A 10,102-nucleotide genomic window follows, 5' to 3' on the forward strand; every position below is an offset into this window, starting at 1 on the left:
GCTCGGAGCCAGTGAACACATGAATTAGCACTGCAGGGCGGCCTGGTCGTCACGAACTAGCTTGTCACAGCGCTTAGCGTTACATTACAGCTGGCTTTAATGAGGAATTCTCTTGGTAGATTGGTAGGCAGTTGGAAACTCTACCTTGGTAGCTAGATGAGAAATTTAGCCAGTGCAGTACACCCGCCAGCCTGGGGTCGTTAACTTGCACCAGGCAGTACTGATATACGACCGCGCGCCGGTACGATGCTCACCCAGATCGAAACGTCCGCGGAGTTCTCCTTCGTGTGGATACCCCTTTAATAAAACCGGTTGTCGTGGTTTTTCTTTCGACCGTGAAAGAAAAAAGTGCTATTCGATTAGGACCGGTATTCTCCCACTCCTACAAAAGATTAAATGGAACAGCGCGGAACATAGGACAGAAGGAACAGGACAACACGAGTTCCATTTAGTCATGAACCAACTAGCCCATCAAAGCACACTACAAAAGATAAATACATTTTAGAGGAGTCAGAATATCCCGGTTTGAATCAAATAGCGCTGCGTCGTTTTTAACCTTCACAACGACAACCGGGTTTCTTCGCAACGTTAAAGCTAGAGATGACTCTGCGTCATTCGATTGAAACGGTATCCGCACACCTGTCTGTTCTTTTTTTTATTTTTTTTTTTTTTTTTTTGCCTTCTTGTCTTCGCCGCCATACGATGATTGTCCCATGATAGTGTAAAAGGCACTTTTACACTCGGTTCATTCGCAGTTCAGAGCGCAGTCAAAAGGCTAAAAGACACGCAAACGCACGCAACTAAAAGCGCGTTGGTACGGTACACTTTCCGCGTCTGATTGCGTTGGCCACGAACATATCACATCGAAAGAGAGATGCAGAGAGCCGTGACGTTGTGCTTCCGTGGTTTCTTGGGGCTATCGGCTCGTTGTTGCCCCCGCTGCACTTTGAAGGAACAGGTATTCACCCTTCCTCTTACCCTTTTTTGGTAGAACTCTCCTCAGCACGCGCGTACCTGCGGTATTCGCTGTGGACTCATATGATGGGCAGACTCGGTAAGAATAAAAACATTCCGAGTGCGGAAACCGGCGTTTTGAGGTAACTGCGTGACAATGGGGAAAATTGACATCGGGATGCATCCCTTCCAAGCAATCGTGAACTACCCTCAACATTTTAAGACTGAATCTGGGTCTGCTAGGTGTCACGTGATTAATAAATATGAAAATGGGTTCGTTCATTTGGCGATGTCCTTTTGGATGTTGAAATTATGCTCCGACAACTTGCTATTATCGTTTCAGCTGTAGACCCTTTGAGCACACCCTTATTTTTAATACCGCTTGAGAACCTCTCATTCGCTCGAAGGGTCTAAGGATTAAGGAGAGCGCAATAAGAGACTGTTACCTGGGAAGCGACAACAGTCCCGCTTGAAATTGCTCTAGTGCGGTTGTTTTATGATAGGATGGAATAATTAGCGCATGCGCCAATGCGTTTCACTGGGAGATGAAGTTCATGAACTTTCAGAGATTATGTTGAATTTCAAGTATTGGGGGCTGAGAAAAAAGAAACAACCTACCTGTGACCTTACTCACTGCTGAGGTGGTCCCGACTAAATCATTGTCGTTCGAGTGTCGGGAATGTAACACGGAGGAGCCGTCGTCAGGATACTGGTGCCTCTGGGTGCTTCGCGTCACACGTATTTTTGTTCTATATATGTATGTGGTTCATGTGTGTCGCGTGTGAACTAGTATTTAGAAAGCGTAACACGAGGAAGCCTCAATTTAAATCTGGAATTCATGCACGGTTCTCAGTTTAGCTGCCATAACACAGGTCTAATACCATCTCTCCACCCCCCCCCCCCCAAAAAAAAAAAAAAAAAAAACGATTTTTTTTAGGTTATTTTACACGAGTATTATGCGTGGAACAATGCCATTATTATTTTAGAAAACCGTATTTACAACACCTTTTCTGGAAATGTGCGATGAACATAATACAATCCTACGAAGAGCCAATATACGTATTATGCTGTGTGCTGCTGCATTTTCACTAGCCTTTTTGTACCACGCTGTTCGCCTACTTGAACGATATCTTGCGAGAGTTTCATGCACTCGAATTGCACTCGTCCCAGAGTAAAGAAAGATAGATTTTTTTTTCTTTTTAGTGGGTGAAATAGACGACGATTTATTACACAGAACCATGCCCAAACTAAACGCTGCAATATAATCCGTACGTACCTTCGCAGCGTTCCTCCTGTGTGACCGTCGTGAGTGCGATTAAAAAAAAAACGAGGAGCGAGAGAATTGGCGGCTCCAATATCCGCATAATTATCATCACTTGCCGAAGAAAGATGAAACGAGACGTTAAAAAAAATAATAGGTTTACTAGGTCAACTTGTATTACACTATGTACAACGTCAAAGAGACCCATCGAAGCATCGACAGTTCATCATCAAGGAACATTCACTCGCGCGTTCACCAAGGGTGCCCGGCAATAGACCGATCTCACAGCCAGTTTTAGTACGCCACCGCTGCCGCCATGCATCGTGGGAACTGTAGTCATTCTGCACGCGCGACAACCGCGCTGAGAGCCTGTGCGAGCAGAGCACGAGACGGCACGAGCTGTCTCATGAACTGGCGCCTGCCTCCCATGAGCCTGACTACAGTTATGGTAGCGTCACACATGCGTGGAACGCCTATAGTGAGATCGGTCTATTCCATTCAATCCCGCTCATTCACACTAGTTTTCTGTACTGATTTGTTTCTCTCTCTCCAGCCAGTTAGTTCCTCTTTCGAGTTACAATAAATAAAATTTTCACGCTGACAACAATCGTGCGACAACGACGACAGAAGTCGTTGGTGAGGATAGCTTTCCGATGCCGGTGTTGTTTTTTGTTGTTGTATTTTTTAGTTTCTTTCGTCGCAAGATGTCATTGCAGAATGAAGGGAATTCACTATGCGACTTCTTGCCTTTTGACGACATCGTTTACATTTTTGTGGTAGACTCCGTGAGTAACGGGGACGACGAATCACTCTTCTCCAAGAACAAGCGCACTCTTCGTCGTCATAATGTGGTCTCTATCCTTGCGCGCTTGTACTGCCCTGAGCGATATCGTGTACTTCAAGTGGCTGTCCGCTTCGCTTCGCTCGCAGCGTTGGTTTATATCGTCCGTAACTGGTACGTTTTCTCGTTCGTTCATTCCCTAATGTTTTTGGAGAGTGTCGGACAGGTTTGTCTGTTCGTTCTGGTTCGTGGTGTCGCACATTGGACCCGTCCAGCATCAAGACGCCTGTTTCAGCAGACCCGACTTGGGAGTCTTGAGCCTGGCTCCGAATAGGTTGTGGGCACCCTTGGCACCATCCCTGTTTTCCGAAACAGGCTTGTTACTCGAGCTCTTCTCCGACCTGTGCGTGGTCAGTTCGGTGGGCTCTCCACCGTCACCAGTGGCCCTGGCCGCGTTCTCCCTGGGCTGAATGACGGAGTGGAAGTTGTGAGCGCCGTCACTACTACTCGAGCTGGTGCTCACGGACACCGATGTCCTCACGCTGGTCTTCTTGTCCTCGCCGACCGTTTCAATCTTGACCGTGGAATCCTCCTTGCTGTCCGACTGGGCAAGCTGAAGCTTGGTAGACGGGACCTTGCCCGCCAACTTCTTGTTGAGGTCTGACTCGGAACCGATGAACTGGATTTCGGCGTCCTTGAAGAGCTTGTTGAACTCGTCCACAGTCATCCTGACGTATCCCGGAGGCGGCTTGTGCTGCGCCGGAGCATAGTAGGCGTGGTAAAGTTGTGCCTTCTCTTCTTCTTTCTGCGCCTTTTGCGTCTGGATAGGGTGGAAATGGATCGCACCTCTTTGACCTTTCTTTTCCTTCGGGCGTTCCTGCTGCACCTCCTCGCTTTCCGCTTGACTCCCTTCAGCCGACTGAGCAGCCGGTGTCTCAGCACTGTCCTCGGCTTCCTGCTCATATTCAGCATCCTCATGCTGGGAACCTGATGCTTGCTCTCGGTCGTTCGGTTCCTGCTTGCTCTGTACCAACTTCTGCGGATCGGGAAGCTGTCCATGGAAGTGCTTCTTGCTGTCCTGGGACTCCGGGTCGCGTTCCTTCTGATCCTGTTTATTCTTTTGGTTGCTGTCTTGGTTATCCTGGTATTCAGACTGCCCGTAGTCTTGAAACTGGTCTTCGTGATCGGTGTAATCGGTGCCGTTGCCATGTTGGTGGTTCTGTAGGTTTGTATCCCGGTTCTGCGAATGTTCCTGGCTCTGCGGCTGTTGTTGCAGCGGTTGCTGTTGTGGCTGGGGCTGGGGCTGATGCTGCTGAGGCTGAAACTGGTCTTGGAAGAAAGGAGCGCTCGCCACGTCCTCGGGCCTGTGGAAATGCGTGAAGAACGGCTGAGGCGGTGGAGGTGGCGGTCGTGGTGGCTCGGGTCGTCGGGAGGGAAACCGGGATTGAGCGGGATCGGGGTGCGACGGAGCGATGATGTTGAGATTGATGCCATCCACGCGGATCGGGTGACCGTTGGGATGAATGCCGGTGGCAAGTACGTCTGCCGGAACGTCCTCGACGTGGATTCGTGGCGGTTGTCGTGGGTCGTAGTCCTCCTGCGGCCTGCCCCTTACTATCTCTGCGTTGATTGTGTGCTCTTGAATTCGAGGAAACTGGAGTTGTTGGTGCTGTTGCTGATCTTGGTGATGAGGCTGCTGTTGATGTTGCTGCTGATGCTGTTCTTGGTGATGCTGCTGCTGATGCTGTTCTTGATGGTGATGTTGCTGTTGGGGCTGCTGTTGTTGGAGAGCTTCTTGGTGATGTTGTTGGGGGTGGGAAGTCTGTTGCTGGTGCTGGTGTTGATAATGAGGCTGCTGCTGGTTTGGTTGTTGGCGATGAGATTGCTGCTGCTGGTGGTGTTGCTGAAGCGACTGCTGTTGTTGATCTGGATTTCGATTATGCGGTTGGTTGTGCCTTTGGTTAGTTGATTCGTACGGCCTCGCGGTTACGAAGTGGTGTTGAGTGTCTGCTTGCAGCACGTCACCGTCTAGCACACCGTAATGATGTGCCAGCGGGGGTGCCTCCAGCTGCTGAAGATGATTGTGAAGCATCATTGAATGAAGAGGGCCTTGCACAAGAGCCATGTGAAGCGGAGAAGCTCCCATAACTTGCTGATGAGCGTGACGCTGCCGCTGCTCTTCCAGATGCTGCTGATGTAACGACGGTCTCTTGGGCGTTTCCTTGTATGTCGGAGGCTTGGATGTAGGCTGACTCTTTGCCCTGGGTTTTGGGTACCAGCGGAAGATGTTCTTGTCGGGCCGAGGGTGGAATGGAGGCGCCGTTGGATGGTTGTCATGGGGCCCCTGTTGTTCTTGTCCGTCAAAGCCACCGTACCCTTGGTGGCCTCCTTGACCTCCGTGTTTTCCTCCGTGATGAGCGCTCATGACGCTAGCGATTAGGCGTTCCACGTCGGGTACGACACCGCCAGACGCGTGTACGTGTTGTAGCAACTGCTCCATGTTGCTCGGTTGTAGGCTTCCATCGAGTCCCGACAGCGCGGACATGATGTGCTCTCCCTGTCCCTGAAGCACAGGATGGATGGACTCCGGCAGTTTGCTGAGCACGTTCTCCAGGGCCGTTCCCGAGTGTACCAATGGACCCATCTGAGCGAGCCCGTGGGCAGCGCCGTCCGGAATATCCTGGAGCAGTTGGTGGGGAAGCTGCGGTCGTTCGTCGCCGATGGGGCTGCCGTGCACGATCTGTGAACTGCTCGGCTTGAGGTCCTCTTGAAAGCCCGCCTTCTCGTCGTCCTTCTGGTAGCTGCTGTCATCGTCAGCCATGTTGGACTCCGGTCTGGCCAGGTAAGCGGCAGCGTTGGAGCTCTGCCCGAGTACGACGGGGCCCGGTTGCGACTTGACGTACAGCACCGGCTGAAAGTCGCAGCAGCCTGGGATGCCGCCCACAGGAGGCAGGCCCACAGGGACGTGGCGCGCGAGGGAGACGGACTCGGAAGCGACTCGTTCCGACGCGCTGGATGCCTCCGCCTTGAGGTCTTCCTGTAGAAACAAAATAAGCTTAGCACAAAAAAAAAGTACTGGCTTATAGAATGAGACGCTGCTTACAAGCAAGTCCGCGTTGGTCGTACCAGGTGATGGCACTGCACGTGCGCAATAACCAGATTTCCACGAAGTGAATCTTCTGCACATGTGCCGTGGCGACATAAGCACCACCGCAGTGGTGTCACGTCAGAGCCACGTTCTGGTCTATACATTTACATTTTTTTATACTTGAAAAGTAATTAGATTACATTGATTAAATTATTTTAATCTTAAATATTTTCTGAGTAATTTGTAATTGTAATTTATAACTTTGAGTGAAATTAATTGTAGTTGTAGTTGAGCTACAGTTAAGCCTCAGTAATGTCACATTTTAAATTACAAATGCAACCGTTTTCTTTTATTATTATTTTGTCATGATGGAGCTTTGTTCCGTAGAGTCACCGACAGGCGGAACTAACTTCCACCTCATTGTCGTGGTGCAGTTTGGGAGCTTTGAAAACACTGAAACTGCACCAGGACGCCCACCGTGGATGTACAGAGATGAGCAACCGTCAAAGCCACAGCACTCGCTTAGGGGCACGGAAGATGTCCCGCATAACACAAAGAAGATGCCCCGCCTAACATAAATATGCCTCACATAAAGCGAGAGTAACCACTTGGGCGAAACAAAGGCACAAGGTATGACGAATGTAAAATCCCGTTCAATAATTCGTCAACGGTCACGCAAGGAATCGACAACATTTCAGGGCAGAGAAACACCATCACATTAACATCGCCAAATACTGGTAGCTCTAAAAAAATTATGTAGTTGCGAAGTAATTACATTACTTTTGTAATGTAGTTAATCATTGCAATTAATTAATTTTTTTGTGTTCGAGTAATTTTAATTGTAATTAACTACTTTTGGAGTAAAATATTTATAATTGTAAGTTAATTACGCATTCAAAGGAATTTAATCAAGTATGATTTTGTTTAGTTGCCTATATTCTATCTACTGAATGGCAGCCCACGCAGCACAGGAGAGACACACACCACAGAGCGCTTTTAACCCCTAAATATGTTAACCAACTAGCCCAAATCCAAACCCTTCTGCAGCACAGGAGTTTATCTTACCGGTATATCTACGAGTTTATCCAGGCACGTTTGGAACAAAATTCAAGCATTCAGGGAAGCGGACATGCGGCAAGGGCGCCCAGCCGAACTGTCTTGGATAGGAAAGAGGTCGGCCGCACACCACACATCACCTTCAGACCGTTATTGGAGTGGTCATTTGGTCTTTATTGCATTGTGAGCATAAGTTCAGAAGATGGTTACAGAATCTTGCTCAATATTACACAATGTTCGGCTACAATATTTTCTATCGTCTTAGAAAGATCTGTTGTACGTTAAAGGCAGATCTGCAGAATCGCCTCCTCCCGGGCAGAAAACCGGTTTCCTTCCCTCCACTCCCTGTCGCACTCTTCTTTCCCCCTCCACCCCACAGGAGCGGGTCCCTGAGCGACTCCCAGTAGAAAGGAGGAGGGTCCCCCTCTTTCTCTAAGGAAAAGAAGGAACTGAGAAACAAATTTACTCCTTTTTAGATGCTCGTTGGCCTTTAAAGGGGTACTCCGCCGTTTTCTTCATAGTCCCCGATTTGCCTAAAAGCTTGCTAGACACTCCAACAAACATCGCTGAACTAGTAACCCAAATATTTGGACAAAATAACGTTTTTTCGTGCAGTTACAGAATTTACAATTTTGGACCTCATCGTGTTTTTCAAAGTGAAAGGCTCTACGGGCAACATTGAAAAAGTGACGTCATGATTGGGTAGGAGTTCACTCTTTGGGCTGTAGACTTTGTTCACATCTGATTACAAACAGTTTCATGGTGTCAAATGAATGCTTTGGAAGGTCGCTCCAGCCCCCGCGCAGCAGCACGATACAAATGCTCAGCATAGTTCATATTTAGACTGCCTGCTCGAACTGCAATCCAGCCCAACCGTGACGTCAGGGCAATGAAAAGCGCGGGTATATTCGAATCTTCGTTTTGGCGTCGTTTTCATTTGCCGATTTCACAAAAACTATTCTGAATTTCGCGATACTAAATAGCATACCGAAAAGAGTAACGGACGGCGATTTCGAATATATGGTTAGTTGGGGTTGCTCAAAATATCGCCGGAGTTCCCCTTTAAGAAAAGGTCAAGCCTCCCCCACAAATCCTTCCACGCTTTTCACTTTATCAGAGCGAACGCTGGAGAGGAGGTGTGTGGAGAGGAGAAATCTACCAGAGGTTTGTGGCAGAGGCTTGTTGTCCGTTACAACTCAAGAAGGTAGGGCGAGGGATAGGAAGGTCGGGGAGGGGGAAACAGACGGAACGCTAAAGAGACAAGGTGGTTTCCCTCTCTCCTCTCCAGGGTTCCGTCTGATTCTTCCTCCCCGGCCTTCCTTTCCCTCACCCTACCTTCTTGAGTTACAACGGACTATAGTTCTACATCAAGGATCAGTCCCAATGACACTTGCCTGCCGAGCCCCCATCTGAAGACCTTGTTTCCAATGTCCCTACACAAATCCTCAATCCGTAATTCGCTGGGTTTACACGGACGTGACCGTAGGACATTGAATCGGACTTCGAACAATCGTACCCACCCAGTCTTGCGCTCTTCCCCTGTTCTACCCAATCATAGTCGTGCACTCTCGTTTCGCTGCGCTCTGAGTGATACAATTACGTGCGGACACGCCACAAGCATCTTAGAAGCACCTTTGCTTCATGCACGCTTCGAACATGTCCGCAGACAGTTCTTGCATGACCAATGTAACCGTCATACAATGAAAAGCCCCAGACAGTGTTCCTCACACTGTCTCTTCTATGAAGTATTAGCGCTGGGATCGCGGCTTTAGCGAGCACAATGCTGCTTGTCGGGCGAGTTGGTGCTCAAACTTTGAGAACATGCAAGTGCATGTGAGCTGGTGGAAGTTTACCCTGTAGGGATATCAGCCCGAGACCGAGGCGGAAGAAAAAAGTTTACAGGGGCAGAAACAATTAGTAGGAACAAACCGATTTGGTGGTGTTGTAAATAAACTCATTAGCTGAGTTCGAGACGTTGTACCACTGTAAACTTTTTCCACGTAAATTATAGTGCCTGGAACTTGACTCCGACTGGTGCGTCTACAGCGCCCGAAAAAGTGGTGCCTCGATTTCCGCCTAATGACGTCATAAAAGCGTCACGTTGTCGCCAGCCGCGATCCTGGCGGTGTCGCCTGTTCCTCTGCAGGTCGCCATTAAGCATCACAGTTCACGGAAGTTTCGGCAGTTAGGAGCTGGTACGCCGCGACAATGGCGACATTCGCGTTCGCTCCTACTTTTTGCCGGGACTTGTAGCGCCAACCGCTAGGACATCCGACAGCATGGCACCCCGGCTTTTGACAGTGACGTCATTTGTTGCCACTTTGGGACCAGTTTGGATGCCTGGGCGGCACGCTAAAGTCTCAAACGCGTTCCAGGCACCATAATGCAAATCATGGCGAAGTTCCGCGGTTACCAATCACGCCACGGCACCAGTTCTCCTGACCTTGGAGTCCTCGCTGGTGCCCTCCTTAGCCGGCAGCCTGACCGGTGTCAGGGCCGACGCCGACGCGATGCTGTCCAGCGGCACGGCCCGACTCGTCTTGACGAAGAAGAAGGGGCTTCCGGGCATGATGGGCCTCCAGCCACCGTACTCCCACCGGATCGAAGACCGTAGTTCCTCCAGGGCACCGCGACGTGGCCTGGTCGAAGCCGGCGCAGGAGGAGGCGCTGCGTGCGTCCAGGCCACCCACAGGAGTAGCAGGACCAGTAAGGCGGCCACTTGCGCCATACTCTGGAGAAGAAAGGAACTCACATTAAACTATTAGGCGCTAATGTGTATGTTCCTGAACATTGGTGAGTGAACGCAATAGTGTGCAGTGTGTGAGAGAAGTCATACATGTGTATTCGCAACAGACAATCAACGAAAGGGTCTACAGTGCTGAAGAGTAACTTTTCTATATATCCCTTGTATTGTGCGGTACCTTTTGATAAAGGCTTTTGTTAAACTGTATAGCCACCCGCG

The 10,102-nt window shown here is 49.5% G+C and overlaps 1 protein-coding gene across 1 annotated transcript; it reads right to left on the bottom strand.

The window, feature by feature from the left end:
• Window positions 1-3,273: 3,273 nt before the first annotated feature.
• LOC121046298 lies at window positions 3,274-9,868 on the bottom strand. Its single transcript, XM_040500387.1, has 4 exons — window positions 9,584-9,868; window positions 4,963-6,033; window positions 4,322-4,728; window positions 3,274-4,123 (listed from the first exon to the last, which is right to left on the bottom strand). Exons 1-4 carry the CDS (start codon window positions 9,866-9,868, stop codon window positions 3,274-3,276), a joined length of 2,613 nt encoding a protein of 870 aa, XP_040356321.1.
• Between the last annotated feature and the right edge of the window lie 234 nt (window positions 9,869-10,102).

The sequence above is a fragment of the Ixodes scapularis genome, unplaced genomic scaffold (assembly GCF_016920785.2).
Source record: "Ixodes scapularis isolate PalLabHiFi unplaced genomic scaffold, ASM1692078v2 PGA_scaffold13__105_contigs__length_92229423, whole genome shotgun sequence".
NCBI classification, from domain to species: domain Eukaryota; kingdom Metazoa; phylum Arthropoda; class Arachnida; order Ixodida; family Ixodidae; genus Ixodes; species Ixodes scapularis.

Bases quoted from the DNA above. Each gene is read 5' to 3' on its own strand.
- LOC121046298 (XM_040500387.1), bottom strand. From the start codon at position 9,868: ATGGCGCAAGTGGCCGCCTTACTGGTCCTGCTACTCCTGTGGGTGGCC. The intron at 4,729-4,962 runs ACTAACCAAAGG...CATCAGCAGCAG, and splicing joins CCGCGAGGCCGTACGAATCA to CATCACCAAGAACAGCATCA. The intron at 4,124-4,321 runs GTTTCAGCCTCA...TAACCAAGACAG, and splicing joins GCTCCTTTCTTCCAAGACCA to CAACCAAAAGAATAAACAGG.